At 40.8% G+C, this 22,155-nt stretch overlaps 1 protein-coding gene across 4 annotated transcripts in view; it reads left to right on the top strand.

Moving 5' to 3' along the window:
* LOC115198626 (sodium/potassium/calcium exchanger 2) overlaps positions 1-22,155 on the top strand; it is a 201,221-nt gene that overhangs the window by 4,080 nt on the left and 174,986 nt on the right. For all 4 annotated transcript variants that reach the window (XM_029760707.1, XM_029760708.1, XM_029760706.1 and 1 more), the window contains exon 2: positions 13,877-14,980. In XM_029760707.1, coding sequence (XP_029616567.1) covers positions 14,066-14,980 — 915 coding nt within the window. In that variant the 5' untranslated portion in view covers positions 13,877-14,065. The remainder of the gene's footprint in view (positions 1-13,876; positions 14,981-22,155) is intronic.

The following is a 22,155-nucleotide window of genomic DNA, read 5'->3' as shown; positions in this document are numbered from 1 at the left end:
TCCAGGAGAAAAAAAGTATTGAATGGCGCTAAGCACAGGCAAAATCCTAGAGGAAAAACCTGGTTTAGCCTGCTTTCCACCAGACACTGGGAGATGAATTCACCTTTCAGCAGGACAATAACTTAAAACACACTGGAGTTGCTTACCGTGAAGACCGTGAATGTTCCTGAGGGTCCGAGTTACAGTTTTGTTTCAAATCTACTTGAAAATCAATGGCAAGACCTGGAAATGGTTGTCTAGCAATGATCAACAACCAATTTGACAGAGCTTGAAGAATTTTGAAAAGAATAATGGGCAAATGTTGCACAATTCAGCTGTGGAAAGCTCTTAGAGACTTACCCAGAAGGACTCACAGCTCTAATCGCTGCGAAAGATGCTTCTACAAAGTATTAACTCAGGAGTGTGAAAACTTTTGTAAATGAGATATTTCTGTAATTAATGTTCAAGAAATGTGCTGAAATTTCTAATAACATGTTTTCAATTTGTCATTCTAGGGTATTTATTTATTTATTTCACCTTTATTTAACCAGGTAGGCAAGTTGAGAACAAGTTCTAATTTACAATTGCGACCTGGCCAAGATAAAGCAAAGCAGTTCAACAACATACAAAAACACAGAGTTACACATGGAGTAAAACAACATACAATCAATGATACAGTAGAAAAAAATAAGACTATATACAATGTGAGAAAATGATGTGAGATAAGGGGGGTAAAGGCAAAAAAGGCCATGGTGGCAAAGTAAATAAAGTATAGCAAGTAAAACACTGGAATGGTAGATTTGTTATTTGAAGAAAGTTCAAAGTTAAAATATAAATAATATGATGCAAAGGAGCAAAATAAATAAAATAAATAAATACAGTAGGGGAAGAGGTAGTAGTTTGGGCTAAATTATAGATGGGTATTATGTATAGATGGTTGAGAAAACATATTTTTAATCCATTTTGAATTCAGGCTGTAACACAACGAAATGTGGGGAGGGTATGAATACTTTCTGAAGGCACTGTAGCTTGGACTGTAGCCTACAAAAGCCCATTCCTGCTCTTTTCTTGCGATCCATCAAACGCATTTGGTGTGTCATCATAGTGGTCTCTGAAGTAGATAAAGAGCCTCATTGCTAAAATCCCTAAGTAGCCTTTTTTCAATGCTAATTTGAATATCATTGAGAAAACAGAAAGGTCTCCAAAAACATAGTTTCTGAATTTTTAAGTAATCCTACAAGTAATAATTTAGTTTTTAAAAAGTTTCTGTAATCTGATTACAGTATTTTTGCTGGTGATGTAAAACGGGTTACAGTTTCTTTGTAATCTGTTCCATGTAATGGATTACATGTAATCTTCACTGAGGCCCTTTACATGTAATCTGTTACTCCCCAACCCTGATAATAGTAGAAACAAGTGTCATTAATCACCCGTGGACTGGTTCATAATAATGAACTATTCCAGATGCAGCAATGAGGTTCTTTTAAGATGGAATTTGTCTGTTAAAATTCAGTAAATTAATGCATTTCTTTAGTAAAAAGACAGGTGCTGCTGATAATACTGTCATCGTCGTCAAGACAGAATCAGAGGACATGTATGTAGCCCATGTATCTGATGGTGTCTGGCCAAAAAGACTGGCCTCTGCCTGGGCCTGCAAATCACCAAGTCCGCTCCTGGCCACCAGAAGTAGCTTTTTGTGATTTCCATCATGTGAACCATTCCACAATGACTTGAGTGTAGCTGTTGCAAAAGGGGTTTGCTCAGCGAAGGTGGAATGATAACTCTCTTCCCCCACAGCAGACAACCGGACTGTACTGACAGCTCAGTTCTCCTGGAAAGGTAAAGTTTCAGTTCCGGAGCATCCCCTGCAGCTCTGCCTTTGATGAGTTGTTTCTGCGCACTTGTGTTGAAGTGACTGGTGCATTTTCCACTTCTCTGAAGTAGAAAATGTCTACTTGGCGTGACTGTTGCAATATAGTTCTGACTTGCAGTACTTGATATCGTAGGTGTGTGCTGACAACAACAAAACACATCTTTGCATTCTGCTTCCAGTAAGTGATGTAATCCCAGTATGTGGTCTAAAGATGCTCGTCAGCGGACGATAATCTGTAAGAAGGGTGAACTTCCTCCCGTACAGACACTGGTGAAACTTACGCACTCCAAAAACGATGCCTAGGGCTTCCCATCCTATATGTGTATAGTTACTTGTTCAATATCCTCGATGCGAAAGCGATCGGCTTCTTCATCTGAAGGCATAATATGGTAATGACTAGGGATGGGTATCGTTAAGATTTTAACGGTATTACTACTCTTACCGATACTGCTTATCTATCCGGTACTTTAATGGTATTCTTACCGGTTCTTTTTGCATTTTTTTACGAAAAAACCCCCCGAAACAAATTAAGAACAGAATTAACATTGCTTTATTTTCTGAAATGTAAGATAAATAAAATAACAATTATTTACAGAAAAATAAACAGCAATGTTTTGAACAAATCACTATTATAGACTCTGTTGTGATGATGGAAATGTAAAACAAATGAAATAAACAATATTTTCCTGCAAAAGAAAGTACAGTGGTATACATGTAGAGCAAAACGGGTGGGGTATGCAGCTAGTCTGCAAAAGGGCTAACAGTCCTTAGCTGTTCTTCTGGAGAAAGATCAACATATTTGCCTTCTCTGGCAGAAGTCGGGACCTCTCCTGGCTTATTATGTTCCCTGCAGTTGAAAATACCCTCTCGCTAGGGGTGGAGGAGGCTTGAGCACAGAGGTAGCTTGTTGCAATGTTTGTGAGGAGGGACAGAGTAGCTCTCCTCTCCCACCGTCACAGGATCTTCAGCCATGGGGATGGGAGGCAGGCCTTTGTAGAGCTCGACCTCTAGGTCAACACGCTCGTTGAGGGGCGAGATGTCCTGTTGGATCGTCAACCTTAACTCCCTGTACTCCTCTGAGAACAGCTCCTCCAAGGCACTCCTTGTTTTGTACAACAGAGGGACTGTCTCCTCCATTTCCTTTCCTTCATACTCTTCCTGTTGCTGATGCTCTGTGCCTGTCTGCTCCTGCTCCTCTGACAGCCATGGTGAAGCTCCTGTCACATTACCCTCAACAGTTGCCTTCCCCAGCCTGTCCCAGGTGGCGTCACTCACCGGCCTCCCTTTAATTCTGGGGTCCATTGCTGTGGCCACATGCAGGAAGGCTTGAATGTCCTCATCCTGATAGCACTAGGAGAGATTCTCTCACACCTTCACTTTGATGGTTGCCACAACATTGTATCTTCTTGCTTTACTGTGAAGTGCTTTTCCAGTTTTTGGAGGATGGGTATGATCTGTCCACAGGTGGCATTCTTTTCACATGGCACACACAGTGTGAATGCATAGAGGATTGTCAAACTCCTCAGCCTTATGGAAGGTTGTCCTTGGTCATTGCTTTTTGCAATTGTGGGTCTAAGGCTGCTGCTTGGATCGCTGGATACTGCTCCATGAATCTCTCTATCATTAGATCGAGCGAGTTCCATCTGGTCTTGACATCAAGGATGAGTAAGTGTTGCGGAAGGCCTGAAACGACAACAATAAACAACAAGCATTTAATTACCGCACACTTGAATATTGAATTAAATTGTTAAATGTGGGAATTTCTAAATAATACTTTAATAGATTGAACTGGCTTCTTACCAAGGAGCTGCTGCTTTTTCTTCAAGACCGTTTTGAACATAGAGGATCTCTTGAACCACACGACCACTGCTCTGATTCGGGCTGCCCATTTATCAATGGAATTAATATTGTCGATTTTCTTCGCTACCATTCAATGTGTGTGCAAAGCATCCTATTTTGATGGCAACATCCATATTGCCAGCATTATCAACAATCACAGCTACAATCTTGCTCTGCCACTACTTCACCAGTTTGCGATTTGTACACTGCCCTGGTATGGAGGACCTTCTGTTTTACACTGCCCTGGCTTGTGTAGTGCACTGTAACAGTGAGATAGTGGTCCTGACAGAGGCTGGTCCACCCGTCTGATGTGATGGCCAGCTTTGGCACATCCTTCAGCTCAGTGATCACATTGGCCTTTTCTACACCATACCAGGTAGGAATTATTGTGTCACTGAGGTAACTCCTGGAGGGAGGGGTATATTTGGGGTTGAGTGCCTTGCTCATCTCCCTACAGTAAAAAAAGATAATTCAACACATGTAAACTATCATTATTGAATTATTGTGTTGTTGTGTATTGTATTGTGGAGTGATGGGACTAACATATAACCCTTTTATACTACTATATCCTAAAAATTAATACAACTCAATATATACTGACAGACTGTTACCTAAAGCCCTTGGACTCCACTGTTGCAAAGGGGTGTAGGCCTTTCATTATGAACTTGGTTAAGGCTAGGTGGCACTCATTCACCCTCTCCTCAGTCATCCTCCCAAAGGGGCTTTGGGCTTGTCTTTGGCTTGGACCAGCGGTATTAAAGAGAGGAGTGGGTTGCTTCATTGTGGCTGCAACATTAACAAAAAAGTAGCAAAATCTTTAAATGGGTGGTTGAATTTATGAACGCACCCATAGCTAATGGTTACTTTTGATCATGAACCCATGTTCTCATAATTTAGTTAACTCTGTGTGTGGGCTCTAGGCTGCTAGCATACATACCTAACGTAGATTGGGCAGCGAGAGATGAACTACGAGCTAGGCAGTCAAAAATGGTGCATTTCTCTGCCTGTACATGATGCACTTTCGATAGATGTTTTACAGATTGCTCGTGTTTCCGCCCTTACAAGAAAAAGTAATGTTGCACTTGTGGCAACGAGCATTGTCAGCGTCGACTCTGGTGAAGTGTTACCACACTTTTGAACGTATAGTTCTCTCTGCCATCGTCACTAATTAAGAGCAGGCTCTTTCGTGTGTGTGTGTGTGTGTGTGTGTGTGTGTGTGTGTGTGCTATAGCGTGTGAGAGACACAGGCTCCACGCGAGAGAGATCTCTCTCTCTTCTGGATTGGGAATAGCAAAAATGCATCATAGACAAATGTTTTCATCCTATTGCAAATTAGAAATAATTGGTAAGATAAAATGTGCAAGATAATGTTTATGTAGCAATAATAAATAGGAAATGTATTTTCTTAATTTCTCCAGTACCGAAAGCAGTACCGATAACGTCGGAGCTTATCGATACTACGGTCTTTCATAATTTGGCCCCGGGGCCTGTTTAATACCAGGATTCGGTACCCATCCCTAGTAATGACTGCTCCCACACCATTGGGACTAGGATCACAAGCTAGTTGTATTGGCAATGACCGGTCAAAGTGTTTTAAGTGCCTCATTTCAGGAATGTTTGCTTGGTTTTCATGAATGCTTCCTAGCATTGTTCTGTCCATTTCCATGCTTTGTTAGGACAAAGCAACTGATGCATACTACATATAAAGGAAAGAACACAGTTGACTGACTTTCTGAGGAGCTGGGGCGTCCAAGATGGCCTTGACCTTAGACAGAGCCTCGTGAAGGCCCGTAGTATTGACGACTTGTCCGAGGCATTCAACTAGGGATGTGACAAATGGACAAATTTTCTTAACGTTTAAACAGCAATTTTTTTAAATCGGTTTTCCGTTAAAAAGATAATAGAAATTCAGACAATTCTACGCAAATTCACAATACAGCTGCGATGCTGCCAGCAATGATTTGGATTTCACACACGGTTTGGGTCCCTTTCAGATGGTTAAGCGTTGCACATGTACTACCATTATTGTACCTCAATTCCACCTTTCAAAGTTTTAATTTCCTTATCATTTAACTTATCAACCTATTGTCATACAGGACTTTGCTGCTGTCGCTTGTCTTTCTCTGACATTTCTCCAACTGTTAGCGACAATGCCGAAAATAATTTATTCCTCGATTTCTTGCATATGATTCCCGGTGTCGACTCACATTTCTGAGTGTCAAGATTCAATTCCGCTTGTTGTCGACTCTTAAGATTAAGTGTTTTTGGAATGGAGGAGACTGATTAGTTTCCGTACTTCCAAGAACACAAACACTTGCATCTTTCATAGCGAGCTAGCGAGGGATGGAGAGAGAGGGGAGGGGCACAGTATAGGCAGGTTGGCCACCAGGCAGACAGAACCGTGCACTCGGCCTATCTATCGCAATGGAATGCTGTATCTTACAATTTCTTGGCTTGCAATCATGATAGGCCCTTCAGTAAAGCAGGGCCTATCATCAATGAATAGGCTAGGATATTCTACACGCAACAGACCAAATAATGAACACACACTCGCTAAGAGAGAGAGCAGGGTTGCAATCATTAGTCCAAACAGTTTGCAACTAAAACAAGAGTTTCTATTAGACATATTCAGGTAGATCCCTCCCAGTTTTGTTATGTTTGCTTCTGTTGTTATAGGCAGAAAAAACCATGGTGCGCATATGTTTTGGTAATCGTAAGTTCACCAAAGTAGCCTAAAGTTCGCCTGTTCTTAAAGTTCACCTCTCTGGTATTATTTAAATAATACAACTTTCCCAGGTCTCAAAAGCCCATAGTTAGGCTATAACACACAAATTAATATATTTTGAGAAAACTGCAATGTGATTTTAATTTTGTTGGGTGAAGTTATAGATTTTTCTTAACGTTAAGGATCCCAATCTCGTTTAAATGTTCACACCCCTATATTCAACTGATGATTGGAAGAATGCACGTTTGACCTTAAGAACTCGCAGACCGTAGTCCTTCAATCTCTGTAAGGTTGCATCCAAGTTCAGAAGATGGTCCTCTTCATCTTTTCCAGTGACGAGGATGTCATCCAGGTAGCATTGCACTCCTGTCAATCCACTCAAGATCTGACTCATCACCCTCTGGAACAGCGCGGGTGCACTACCAAACGGTTGACGACAGTACCTGAAGATCCGCTTGTGTGTCACGACGGTCAGCAGCTCTTTTTACTTTTCATACACATACATCTGCGAGTAGGCTTTCCAGAAGTCGATTTTGCTCAACTTTTGACCCTCAGCTAAGCCTGCGAAAGGTTGTCTGTGTGGTAGCAGATACTGCTCAGCGGACAACACAGGGTTAACTGTGTGTGTTTCTGAATATGCATACTACCGTGCTCCACACTCTCATGCTCCAAGTACATTCTTCGAGGACGTTCTCTTGAGGACGAGAGTGTGGAGAACGCATAAAACATTTAATTTGACAAGCACTCACACTCTCCCTACTGTATTACCTCACGCTGCATCTCCCCATTCACTGACCCTTCTTCCAGCCAGGACAATGCCTCAATAGAGACGAAACAAGATATACACAAAGCAAACATTTATACTTTATTATCAGCTAGATAATCTCAGCCAAAAAAGAAATGTCCTCTCACTGTCTACTGTGTTTATTTTCAGCAAACTTAACATGTGTAAATATTTATATGAACATAACAAGATTCAACAACGGAATCATAAACTGAACAAGTTCCACAGACAGACATGGGACTAACATAAATATAATAATGTGTCCCTGAACAAAGGGGGGGGGGGGTCAAAATCAAAAGTAACTGGTGTGGTTACCAGCTGCATTAAGTACTGCAGTGCATCTCTTCCTCATGGACTGCACCAGATTTGACAGTTCTTGCTGTGAGATGTTACCCCACTCTTCCACCAGGGCACCTGCAAGTTCCCGGACATTTCTGGGGGGAATGGCCCTAGCCCTCACCCTCCGATCCAACAGTTCCCAGACGTGTTCAATGGGATTGAAATCCGGGCTCTTCGCTGGCCATGGCAGAACACTGACATTCCTGTCTTGCAGGAAATCACGCACAGAACGAGCAGTATGGCTGGTGGCATTGTCATGCTGGAGGTTCATGTCAGGATGAGCCTGCAGGAAGGGTACCACATGAGGGAGGAGGATGTCTTCCCTGTAACACACAGCGTTGAGATTGCCTGCAATGACAACAAGCTCAGTCCGATGATGCTGTGACGCACCGCCCCAGACCATGACGGACCCTCCACCTCCAAATTGATCCAGAGTACAGGCCTCAGTGTAACGCTCATTCCTTCGACGATAAATGCGAATCCGACCATCGCCCCTGGTGAGACAAAATCGCCAGTCCTGTCTGGTCCAGCGACGGTGGGTTTGTGCCCATAGGCGACGTTGTTGCCGGTGATGTCTGGTGAGGACCTGCCTTACAACAGGCCTACAAGCCCTCAGTCCAGCCTCTCTCAGCCTATTGCGGACAGACTGAGCACTGATGGAGGGATTGTGCGTTCCTGGTGTAACTCGGGCTGTTGCTGTTGCCATCCTGTACCTGTCCTGCAGGTGTGATGTTCGGATGTACCGATCCTGTGCAGGTTTTGTTACACGTGGTCTGCCACTGCGAGAACGATCAGCTGTCCGTCCTGTCTCCCTGTAGCACTGTCTTAGGCGTCTCACAGTACGGACATTGCAATTTATTTCCCTGGCCACATCTGCAGTCCTCATTCCTCCTTGCAGCATGCCTAAGGCACGTTCACGCAGATGAGCAGGGACCCTGGGCATCTTTCTTTTGGTGTTTTTCAGAGTCAGTAGAAAGGCCTAGTGTCCTAAGTTTTCATAACTGTGACCTTAATTGCCTACCGTCTGTAAGCTGTTAGTGTCTTAACGACCGTTCCACAGGTGCATATTCTTTAATTGTTTATGGTTCATTGAACAAGCATGGGAAACAGTGTTTAACCCCTTTACAATGAAGATCTGTGAAGTTATATGGATTTTTACGACAGGGTCCTGAAAAAGGGACGTTTCTTTTTTTGCTGAGTTCATTTGTGAATCGTAAATTAGCTAGTTAACAGGCAAAAATTATCTAAAGCTAATGTTATGCAAGGTAGATGTCAATTCTTTGTGGGTGGCTAGCTAAGAATTCTTCATGGCTAGCCAGTTAGCCCGATTGACTTACCCATTCACTGAACCGTTCTTCTTCTAGCCAGCAAAATGGCAATAGAGACATAACAAGATACACACAAAGCAAACGTTTTACTTCATAACTATGAGCTAGCTATATGTGAACAAGCAAAAATGACCTAAAACCAATATTATCCAAGGCAGATGTCAATTCTTTGTGGGTAGCTCACTAACAATTCTCCGTGGCTATCTGGCTAGCTAACAGTAGTAGCTAGCCAGTTAGCTCTATTGACTTTACGACATACGTACTCGCACTACAGTGGGTATTCTAGGCAGGTAACCATGCCAAAATTAACACAGCATGTGCAGTTGAACTCGGAAGTTTACATACACCTTAGCCAAATACATTTAAACTCAGTTTTTCACAATTCCTGACATTTAATCCTAGTACCAATTCCCTCTCTTAGGTCAGTTAGGATCACCACTTTATTTTAAGAATGTGAAATGTCAGAATAATAGTAAGGGGAATGATTTATTTCAGCTTTTATTTCTTTCATCACATTCCCAGTGGGTCAGACGTTTACATACACTCAATTAGTATTTGGTAGCATTGCCTTTAAATTGTTTAACTTGGGTCAAACATTTTGGGTAGCCTTCCACAAGCTTCCCACAATAAGTTGGGTGAATTTTGTCCCATTCCTCCAGACAGAGCTGGTGTAACTGAGTCAGGTTTGTAGGCCTCCTTGCTCGCACACAATTTTTCAGTTCTGCCCACAAATGTTATATAGGATTGAGGTCAGGGCTTTGTGATGGCCACTCCAATACCTTGACTTTGTTGTCCTTAAGCCATTTTGCCACAACTTTGGAAGTATGCTTGGGGTCATTGTCCATTTGGAAGACCCATTTGCGACCAAGCTTTAACTTCCTGACTGATATCTTGAGATGTTGCTTCAATATATCCACATAATTTTCTTTCCTCATGACGCTATCTATTTTGTGAAGTGCACCAGTCCCTCCTGCAGCAAAGCACCCCCACAACATGATGCTGCCACCCCCGTGCTTCACTGTTGAGATGGTGTTCTTCGGCTTGCAAGCCTCCCCCTTTTTCCTCCAAACATAACGATGGTCATTATGGCCAAACAGTTCTATTTTTGTTTCATTAGACCAGAGGACATTTCTCCAAAAAGTACCATCTTTGTCCCCATGTGAAGTTGCAAACCGTAGTCTGGCTTTTTTTATGGCGGTTTTGGAGCAGTGGCTTCTTCCTTGCAGAGCGGCCTTTCAGATTATGTCTCTATTGGACTTGTTTTACTGTGGATTTAGATAGTTTTGTACCTGTTTCCTACAGCATCTTCACAAGGTCCTTTGCTGTTGTTCTGGGATTGATTTGCACTTCTTTAGGAGACAGAACGCGTCTCCTTCCTGAGCAGTGTGACGGCTGCGTGGTCCCATGATGTTTATACTTGCATACTATTGTTTGTACAGATGAACGTGGTACCTTCAGGCGTTTGGAAATTGCTCTGAGGTCTTGGCTGATTTCTTATGGGTTTCCCATGATGTCAAGCAAAGAGGCACTGAGTTTGAAGGTAGGCCTTGAAATACATCCACAGGTACACCTCCAATTGACTCAAATGATGTCAATTAGCCTATCAGAAGCTTCTAAAGCCATTACATCATTTTCTGGAATTTTCCAAGCTGTTTAAAGGCACAGTCAACTTAGTGTATGTAAACTTCTGACCCACTTGAATTGTGGTACAGTGAGGTATAAGTGAAATAATCTGTCTGTAAACAATTATTGTAAAAATTACTTGTCATGCACAAAGTAAATGTTCTAACCAACTTGCCAAAACTATAGTTTGTTAACAAGAAATTTGTGGAGTGATTGGAAAACGAGTTTTAATTACTCCAACCTAAGTGTATGTAAACTTCCGACTTCAACTGTATTTATTAACATATCAAGATAAAATGTTATATTCAGGTAACATGAGATGTGAATAGGCAACATTTCAATGTATTTTCTCTTGCTTCAGCTCAAATAATGGCACCATTTGCATCATTTGTATGTGATTGCGTCATAGTTCTTTGCATACTTTCCGTTGAAGCTTGCATCGATGCATGCTTCAAAATATGTACAAACGGAGTACACATTTGAGAAGTGCCCTCCATGCTCCGAGCTCTTTTTTATTTCTACAGGCCCTTTTTACCACAGGCTCGGCAATCCATGTCCTTTCACCAACTTGTAGACACCTGATGTCCCGATTTCCCTGTCTCTGGTTTTCAGTTGCTATGTGCACTTTTTGTGATGAACTCAACTGGTGAGCCTCTTTAGCAGCTAGTTCCATGGAAACAATTGACTTCAATAGCCTTTGCCAAGGTTAGATTAATTTCAGTCAGTAGTGTCTTTTCTCTAGCTTCAATCCATAGCCCACATACTAGTCTGTCTCTAAACATTGTCACTGATTCTCCCTCTTCCTGATTTCTCTGTGGAAACTTTTTATTTAACTAGGCAAGTCAGTTAAGAACAAATGTTTATTTACAATGACGGCCTCGGAACAGTGGGTTAACTGCCTTGTTCAGGGGCAGAACAACAGATTTTTACTTTGTCACATCGGGGATTCGATCTAGCAACCTTTCGGTTACTGGCCCAACGCTCTAACCACTAGGCTACCTGCTGCCCCGAATAACAATAACTAGTGGTTTTGGTGAAAAGTGTCCTCTAAGTATTTCCACTATTTATTTTTTTATTTTTTTTATTTCACCTGTATTGAACCAGGTAGGCTAGTTGAGAACAAGTTCTCATTTGCAACTGCGACCTGGCCAAGATAAAGCAAAGCAGTTCGACACATACAACAACACAGAGTTACACATGGAATAAACAAACATACAGTAGAAAAAGTCTATATACTGTATGTGCAAATGAGGTAGGATAAGGGAGGTAAGGGAAACAATATAGCAATTAAACACTGGAATGGTAGATGTGCAGAAGATGAATGTGCAAGTAGAGATACTGGGGTGCAAAGGAGCAAGATAAATAAATACAGTATGGAGATGAGGTAGTGGCTATTTACAGGTTGGCTATGAACAGGTGCAGTGATCTTGATGCTCCTTTCCAATAAATATCTAGGGTCTCCACTGCTCAATACTTTCATTAAACTGTTGAACAGTTCCAGCCATTTTTCATTTCTCAATAGTATGCTGGACACATGACATTTTTAACAATGCTTTTTTTCTGATAAAAACGAGTTCATTGCATCCGCCGTATGACCATATTTCCCAGCTGCTTGCCGTTGTTTTGAAGGAGTCACAAAAAAACAGGCCTTTATTTTTGGCTTTTTTCACCCTGCTAGCTCCTATTAGTTCTATTGACCACCGTGGCACCAACTCGCCTTCCGAAACATTCTATTCCCAGCTTATTGTTCTCCGTCACAATGCCTGCTTCGCTATTGTTGGCAATGAGACCTGCTCACGTTGTTTATAGTTAAAATGTTAACAACAAAAAATGGAGTTCGTCCCATTGTTTCCAATAGGGGAAATATAGGCATGTTTGTCTATTTCGCCAAAATATCTCGCAATGTGTATATTAGATTTTTCGGACGCCATTTTAATCATGACAATCTCCTCTTTCTAATTATGTAAGTCTGGGCATCGAGCTCGTTTGTCATCGATCACTAGACCAGAAAGAGAAGTTTTCATTTTTTCTCTACTTTCTTTTGTAGTGGTAAAATAAAAATGGATACATTTTTTTGTGCCATTTATGCGAAATGAAATTCTAAGCATCGCTCCAGTCAAAACAGGCTCTGAGAACGTTCAATTCCATTCATTTTATATGGGCTCGCACTAGTTTTCCAGCTTAGCCAACATTCTTTTGCTGTTTTTCAGCCTTGGGTGAATTTTGACTTGTTCTATTGTCAGCATATCAATAGGCTGCTGATTGTCACTCACTTCAATATTGTCCTCAACCAAGGCAATATTTTTCTCAGTCACATGATCTTCATTCACTTCGCTCACTGATGTTTCTTCCTCAAGTTCACTCATTGATCAGTTTTTACTTCCAAGTTCGTCTGCACAGTTGAATAAATGTTCTTTCCTGTACTCACTATACATTCCACACATTTCCACTGTTTTCCCGCTCCGACATCAGTCTAGAATTCTTTTTTGCCGTCCATGACGATGCTAACTCTCTCTTAGCTAGCTCGACTAAGCACTTTCCTCTGCTAGCAAGACTGTGCTAACATTTGCTTAGACTGTACAAAGGAAAATAACAGTTTTAAACTTGTAAAAACCGACTTCATCTGGATAGAATAGTTCCCGTAGGTTCAGACTTCCTCGTCGCCATTCTTTTGTTATGTCTCGTGGGGTTCATAACCACATCTATATAACAATTCAGTAATGATGAAAGAGGAGACAGAAATTCAGTTCAACCATTTATCCAGAATGTGATCATCTCAACACACATTAGCCATAATGCTCTGCATCACAACTACGGTAAGTATGGAGGTGCAAATGGTACAACCCTAATACATAACATAGATGATCTGCTTTCAACACCGCAATCCAATTGTATAGTGGGCTAGTCTGTAACTTTAACCTTTATAAAGGTATCACTAAAGTTTGTTTTATTTCAAGGGCATTTGGTGCATCACATTGCGAGTAAGCCTATAATTTGTGGAATTCTGCTATTTGCATACATTTTACCTGGATACAATGCCATTAGTAGGGTTGATTTATTTTTATGAATATTATATTATGAACCCTATTTGTCCGAGTAGGCAATTAGTATATTATGAATTCAAACATTTGCCGATTTTTAAAAAATATTTTTTCCCCCCCCAATGTTATATGCTTATTTCTGAAAAGATAAAGTGGGATATAGCTATTGCCTCTGAACCCATGTATGGATAACTGGATAACCACTGGTCAGGACTACTTTGTGGTGTTAAATTCACTGAGGTAGGCATGTGACAGCTAATAGTTTGTTGCTGTGTGTGAGTTCTACATGTTGACGCTTCCTCCTTTTCTTTTTCTCTTTCATTTCTATCGAAATCATGTTTTTAGAGGCTAATATGAAGACATCAATGGGCAAGCCAGACCCTGGAAAGCTTCTGGAATCCTCCCATGTTGTTTGAAGCCTAAGGCAGGACCATGCATTGTGTCTGGTGAAAACCAGTCCACCCTCCTTCGACCAAACCATTGAGAGTGAAGACACACACAACACACACACACACACACACACACACCACAGAGATGGGTTTGGACCAGCCCTGCTTGGATATGGTGGTGCAAAGGCCCTTTCTGGGTGCAACATGTAATAGGCACCGCCACCAGAACCTGCGCAGAAAGATGAGGCCCATACGAATCCTGGGTTTTGTATTCAGCCTGGTAGCCATAAGCGCTATCTCATTTTCCTTTAGTGCCTTGACCTGGAGCTCAGGGACCTACTCAGAGCCGCTCCTGCCCCAGGAGGCCATCCTTCAGTCTGGCCCAACTCCACACAGGACTCTACTTTCCACACAGCACCAGAGGGACCCTAATGTCTCAGCCGACATTCCCGTGGCAATGAGGTCTTCGGCAGACGGCAACGAGAGCCAAGGGGACTACCCCACGGACCTGTTCACCCTAGAAGAGAGGCGCCAGGGCGCTGTGGTGCTCCACATGTTTGGGATGCTGTACATGTTCATCTCTTTAGCCATTGTGTGTGATGAGTTCTTCGTGCCCGCTCTGACAGTCATCACAGAGAAGCTGGCCATCTCTGATGATGTGGCAGGGGCCACCTTCATGGCGGCAGGCGGGTCGGCGCCGGAGCTCTTCACTTCAGTCATTGGTGTATTCATCTCCCATAGCAATGTAGGCATCGGGACCATTGTGGGCTCAGCTGTCTTCAACATTCTCTTTGTCATTGGAATGTGCGCCATCTTCTCCAGGGAGATCCTCAATCTGACCTGGTGGCCCCTCTTCCGTGACGTCTCCTTCTACATCATGGACCTGATCATGCTCATCTGTTTCTTCCTGGATAACTACATCTCCTATTGGGAAAGTATTGTGCTACTTTCAGCCTATGCCGCCTATGTGATCTTTATGAAGTTCAACAGCAACGTGGAGGGCTTCGTGAAAGGCTGCATGAACAAGAATCAAGTGGTGGAGGTGGAAGTGCAGCCCAAGGTGAGTGTTAATCTATTTCCCTATTTTTCTTTATCTCTCTTTCCCGACAGAGCTTCATCACCATTTCCTATGCCTCTCTATCTTTCAAATGAATGTGACCATTTGAATCTAGCGACTAGAATCTCAGATCACAAGTATTGTACAAAATAACAATAGACAAATGTAACAATAAAAAGTTGGCTCTGTAATTTTTTATTTATTTAACCTTAATTTAACTAGGCTAGTAAGTTAAGAACAAATTCTTATTTACAATAAAGGCCTACCCCGGCCAAACACTAACCCGGACGATGCTGGGCCAATTGTGCGCCACCCTATGGGACTCCAAATCACGGCTGGTTGTGATACAGCTTGTAATCAAACTAGGGTCTGTTGTGACGCTTCTAGCACTGAGATGCAGTGCCTTAGACTGCTGCACCACTTGGAAGCCCCATCCCCAGCCACCAACCCACTAAACACATGCACATGCTCACACACACAGCCTATGAAGGGATGGATCAATTCAAAATAAGTCAGTCAATTGAGGAAGTGATACCCTTTTTTCTATTATGGAACTATAAAATCAGGTTACTTCCTGAATTGACTGACTGACCTGAATTGACTGACTGACTACATTTCAATTTGCTTTCAATATTTATTCAATTTTGGACTTGCCTAGGCCTATGACCTATAGACTGCAGGTGTCGTTTGAATGCTTACCCTGTGCTCTGAAATGAAAAATGTGTATTTCATGATTGTTTTATTTTATTTAATCTTTATTTAACTAGGCAAGTCAGTTAAGATCAAATTCTTATTTACAATGACGGCCTATTTTATGAGTACAACCAATAAGGTATTGTGAAAATGCAGTCAGAGCTCCCAGAACTCCCTCTACAGGTGATTTGGTGGACATGCAATGGTGCAAGTAAAAACAAGTCCTCAAACCTCAAAATACAAGTTTTGAAATTACAACAATACTCCAACACACTAAGCCCTCTACTACACTATAGATTGTTTTAAAGGTAGTCTGAACAAGGCCAACATATGGTTTTTGATGAATTTCTCAATCAATTTAGGTTCCAATGTCAGTGGCTTCACATCCATTGACTTTTTCCACATTTTGTTATGCATGAATTTAAAATAGATTAAATTTAGATTTTCTGTCACATAATGTCACAGTGGAATTAGGTTTTTCGAAATTATTACAAGTTACACTGAAAATATAAACGCAAAATGTAAAGTGTTGGTCCCATGTTTCATGAGCTGAAATAAAAGATCCCAGAAATGTTGAATATGTACAAAAATAGTATTTCTCTCTCTAAATGTGTGCAGAAATTTGTTTACATCCCTTTCTCCTTTGCCAAGATAATCCATCCACTTTACCGGTGTGGCATATCAAGTAGCAGTTTAAACAGCAGGATCATTACACAGGTGCACCTTGTGCTGGGGACAATAAAAGGCCACTAAAATGTGCAGTTTTGTCACACAATGCCTAAAATTTTGAGGGAGCATGCAATTGGCATGCTATCTGCAGGAATGTCCACCAAAGCAGTGGCCAGAGAATTGAATGTTCATTTATCTATAAGCTGCCTACAATTTCGCAGTATGTCCAACTGGCCTCACAACCGCAGACCACGTGTAACCATGCCAGCCCAGGACCTCCAATTCTGGCTTCTTCACCTGTGGGATCGTCTGAGACCAGCCACCCGGACAGTTGATGAAAGTGGGTTTGTACAACTGAAGAATTTCTGCAAAAAGTGTCAGAAACCAAGACTGGTCGTCCTCACCAGTCTTGACCTGACTGCAGTCTGGCCTTTGATGGCCACTGGAGAAGTATACACTTCACAGATGAATCCCGGTTTCAACTGTACCAGGCAGATGGCAGACAGCGTGTATGGCATCCTGGAAGCGGACAATGTCCCAGTTCTTCTATGACCTGTATACTCACCAGAGATGTAACCCATTGAGCATGTTTGGGATGCTCTGGATTGACATGTACGACAGCGTGTTCCAGTTCCCGCCAATTTCCAGGAACTTCGCACAGCCACTGAAGAGGAGTGGGACAACACAGGCCACTTACATGAACTGTAACTCAGTAAAATCTTGAAAATTGTGTTTATATTTTTGTTCAGTGTCATTAAAAATCAGTCAATAAGTATTCAACACTTTGTTATGACTTGTCTAAAAACACTTCATGACCAAAGGTATGTGGACACCTGCTCGTCAAACATCTCATTCCAAAATCCTGGGCATTAATATGGAGTTGGTCCCCTCACTTTGTTGCTATTGTAGTTACTCCACAATACTTACCAAAGTGAAAAGGAGGAAGCCTGTACAGAATAAAAAAATCCTAAACATGCTTCCTGTTTACAATAAGGCAGAAATTAACTTTATGTCCTGAATACAAAGTGTTATGTTTGGGTTAAATACAACACATCACTGAGTACCAGCATGGTGGTGGCTGCATCATGTTATGGGTATGTATGCTTGTCATCGGCAAGGACTGGGAATTTTTTAGGATAAAAAGAAATGAAATAGAGCAAAATCCTAGAGGAAAACCTTGTTCAGTCTGCTTTACAGCAGACACAGGGAGACAAATTCACCTTTCAGCAGAACTTTAACCTAAAACACAAAGTCAAATATATGCTTTGAGTGCCTAGTTACAGATTATACATAACATCTATGGCAAGACTTGAAATGGCTTGCCATTATGGGTTATTGATTTCAGTTTGCCAATGTGGTGTGTTGTGTGTAGATGGGTGAGAATTATTCTTATTATTTTAATACATTTTGAATTTAGGCTGTAGCACAACAAAATGTGTAATAAGTCAAGGGATATGAATACTTTCCGAAGGCATTGTATATCCTAGAAATGCACACTGTAGTAATCACATAAATGTTGGTACCAACGTCAAAAATATATCCTAGTAATAAAAAAAGGGAAATGGAAAATGGAGATTGTACAAAGAAAACAAACAATGTCTGATAAACACATTTCATGTACCTTTTTTGAATTTATTTTCTATCAAATTGCCCAACATAGTCACCATTTATTTTATATTTTTATACAACAAAATAAAGCTGTTTTTTTTTCTTCATTCCACTAGTGACATTACACTACAAATCAAAGTTTCTCAGAAATTTTCAGACTTAGTGTTCTTCTGTTGAGATGGCATTGGCCTGTGTCACCCAAACTGCCTCACAGTATTCCTCTGTGGGATTAATAAAAATGACAGTGTCATTCTAGGTTAAGCTGGACAAATTGTGTCCCAGTTTGACAAACAATCCCTTGAAATATACGGAAACTCTACAAACCAAATTTAATTTGACAATGTCAAAGGAAGGTCTGCTTTGAAATGGGTTTAAATATATATAAAAATGAAGATATCCAAAATATGTTAGATCTCAGTCCTTAAAGTATGATTATTGGTATGATTGCCTCATTGCAAGGAGAAACAGTTTCTGTACACAAAATTGCCACTGTGGTACAATGGTCTTACTCCATCTGTCTTTCAGTCGCTCTCATTAAGAAATTCTAAGAATCTTGAAATACTCCCTCAGGTTAAATTATGCTGGAAAATATTTTTTGTTTATTCACAAATGATAACTGGTATCTTCCTTGTGAAACATGTATATCTATAGGAATCCATTGACTTCACAGAGCATAGAATGATATCTTCAATTACACTGGAGGGCAAAGGGAATATATTCCATAGCAATTTGATACTGTTGTTGAGATTATCCGGATGGATTTAGGTTACCTTGTGACACGAGATGAAAATTAGTTTTTGAGATATGATCCCAGAAAGCTTTTCTGTAAAGCTTTAAATAAATCAGGATTTACTTTAAGTAGATAAAGGATATTTCATTGGAGGTCACACAACACAATACTGGGAATCGAACATCAAATAGACTCTAGAATTCACATACATTCAAGGTTGGCTAGGTGCTTGATATGTTCATTCCCAAGTGAGAATCTAGTAAATCTTTCAAAATATAAGGTCTTGAAAATGGGTGTGTTGTGTTTATAGTTATGTATTTTGACTTCTGGCTGCTACTAGTGAGTTAAATAAACCTAATAAGAATTCAACAGGGAGTGCCAGAGCAAAGAGGAGATTCAGTTGACCTTGAGATGCAATGCATGAGACGACTGGAGAAAATAACAGAAAAACAAGTCCAAAAAGGTGGATACACAGATGAGTCGATCAACCATGCTTGTCTCTGTTCTCATCCCCACAGCTCAATTATCACTCATGGCATATTTAAGTCTCTCCTATCATGGCCGGCTGAGGAATGCCTCCACTGCCCTGTTGGCTACAGACCAAATTGTGTTGGACTCTGAGCTGTTAGATTCTGACATTATCACTAAATATCTTTATGTCGAGGATTCTACACTTGAGAGTCCTTATTCTTTGCAGAATTATGTATACAGTGGCTTCAGAAAGTATTCATACCCCTTGACTGATTCCACATTTTGTTGTTACACCCTGCATTCGAAATGGATCAAATATTTTTTTTAATGTCACCCATCTTTACACAGTACCCCATAATGGAAATGTTTTACAGTAAAATGAAATACAGTAATATCTCATTTACATATGTACAGTACCAGTCAAAAGTTTGTACACACCTACTCATTCCATTCTTTTTACTATTTTCTACATTCTAGAATAATGAAGACATCAAAACTATGAAATAACACATATGGAATCATGTAGGAACCAAAAAAGTGTTAAACAAATCAAAATATATTTGAGATTCTTCAAAGTAGCCACCCTTTGCCTTCATGACAGCTTTGCACACTCTTGGCATTATCTCAACCAGCTTCAGGAGGTAGTCACCTGGAATGCATTTCAATTAACAGGTGTGCCTTGTTAAGTTAATTTGTCAAATTTCTTTCCTTAATGCGTTTGAGCCAATCAGTTATGTTGTGACAAGGTACTTTGCTTTTCTTTAAAAAAAGGACATTTCTAATTGACCCCAAACTTTTTAACGTGTGTGTGTGTGTGTGTGTGTGTGTGTGTTACCAAGCAAAAAGATAAACACAACATGTAGAGTGTAAAATTTTCCATATGTACAAAAAGCTTTTTTCTCTAAAATGTTTTGCACAAATTTATTTACATCCATGTTAGTGAGCATTTCTCCTTTGCCAAGATAATCCATCCTCCTGACAGGTGTGGCATATCAAGAAGCTGATTAAACAGCATCACCATTACACAGTTTTTTGTAAAGGCTTTTTTATGGCAACCCTCCCAAACAACTTGTGATTATGTAGGTGGCATCTTATCATAGTTTTGGAGACTTTCTGACCCCAAGACCCAACTAACGTCTGCAATTCTCCAGCTGTGATTCTTGGAGATTTTTTGGCCACTCAAACCATCCTCCTCACTGTGCATGGGGTCAATATAGACACACGTCCTCTTCCAGGCCGATTGTTAACATCTCCAGTTGCTTTAGACTTCTTAATTATTGCCCTGATAGTGGAAATGGGCATTTTCAACTGTTGAGCTATTTTCTTTTATAGCCATTTCCTGATTTGTGCAGCTCAACAACCTTTTGTCTCACATCATTACTGGAATTCTTGTGTCTTTCCCATAGTGATGGATGACTATGGGTACTTGGCCTGTGTGTCACCTCATATTTATACCCCAGTGAAACAGGATGTCATGAATTAACACTTAAGTGTTCCTAATCGCTCAGGTGAAATTAAGAACGTAAAATATGAATGGGAATATACTTCAGTTAGATTTTATTCATAGCCTTATTCATAGCCTTCCCTGTAGCTCAGTTGGTATAGCATGGTGTTTGCAACACCAGGGTTGTGGGTTCGATTCCCACGGGGGGCCAGCACAGAAAAAAAAATGTATGATATGTATGAAATTGTATGAAATGTATGCATTCACTACTGTAAGTCGCTCTGGATAAGAGCGTCTGCTCAAATGTAAATGTAATTCATTGAATTTCTAGGGGTACCAAAAATTGTGGCACACGTCCCTTTAGTTTTTCAATCATTTTACTTCAATTAAAGGTTAGTTATTGTGAATATTTTGAATGAAAGACTAAGAGGATAAATGGCAGACATTTTTGCTCATATTTACCAAGGGTGCCAATATTAGTGCAATAGCATAGTTTAGTTTCTATGCGGCATCTGCATAACAACCATTTGGTCTCAGTCAGTTTCATGGGGATATGCTCGAGATCTTCTTGAGTTATACAGTGTTGTTTTCAATTATGTACAATAAACCGTTTTTAGAGCAGATTGTGTCAACAAACTGTAGCATAGTCTCTTTGTATTTTGCCTAGTGGCGCGGCTGTTGAGTTTTGGCCACATGAGTGAAAAATGCGGTGTGTTTTTGTCTTACAGTAACTAAACTATTATATTAGGTTCTGTTATGTAGAATACTATCATATGTGATCTTGCAGACATTGATCTAACTGAATTAAACAAGCACCATTGTCCTGAGTAGCATGCAAAGAACATGATCCACACATGCTCAGAATGTGATCTGCACATGCCAGAAGCTTCGGGAACTTTACTTCGCGCTGATATGATTGCGCTTGTATTCCTCATGTAAAGTCTTACTGAACTTTGTCTTTGTCTTAGACATCCTTTTAGACAACATTTGCATAAGAACATAAATCCCCTCAAGCATTTATCAGAGGTATAACTGTAGGCCTTCTTAGCCCAGTAACTAGACAAATATCTAGTGGAGAAGATTAAGGCATCCTCTCTTGTAGCTCAAGGTCAATTACCTTTGACATGCAGTAACACGAACAACTTTTAATAATAGCGCACTTGGGGTGAGGAATCCCTGAAGCAAAAGCATGACAGTGTGTTGTCTCCATACTGTCTCACACAGTGCTGCCATAAGCATAAAACAAACAGGGAGAGCAGAAGGAGGGGGGCACATGGTGAAAACTCAGACAGAACTGAGCCTTCAGTTGGTGATTGGCATTCTGCCATCGCCATGGCGATGAGACAGGCTCAGGCGAGGCGACTTGTGCTGTGATCATGTGGTTTGGAAAAGGCTGTAACACCAACAGGATGCTAATGAGAACATTGTGTGCCACAAAGAGTGGGAGAGCAGAAGAACCTGTGAGTGCAATGGTTGATCTTATAAACTGGGCATTTGTAACTAATATATGGGTATTTCAAAACCAGTGAAAATTATGAATCATCAGTCTTGGTTTTCAATGAA

Source organism: Salmo trutta, chromosome 8 (assembly GCF_901001165.1).
Source record: "Salmo trutta chromosome 8, fSalTru1.1, whole genome shotgun sequence".
NCBI classification, from domain to species: domain Eukaryota; kingdom Metazoa; phylum Chordata; class Actinopteri; order Salmoniformes; family Salmonidae; genus Salmo; species Salmo trutta.
Note: the sequence above shows the minus strand (reverse complement) of the source record. Positions and strands in the feature narration are given on the sequence as shown.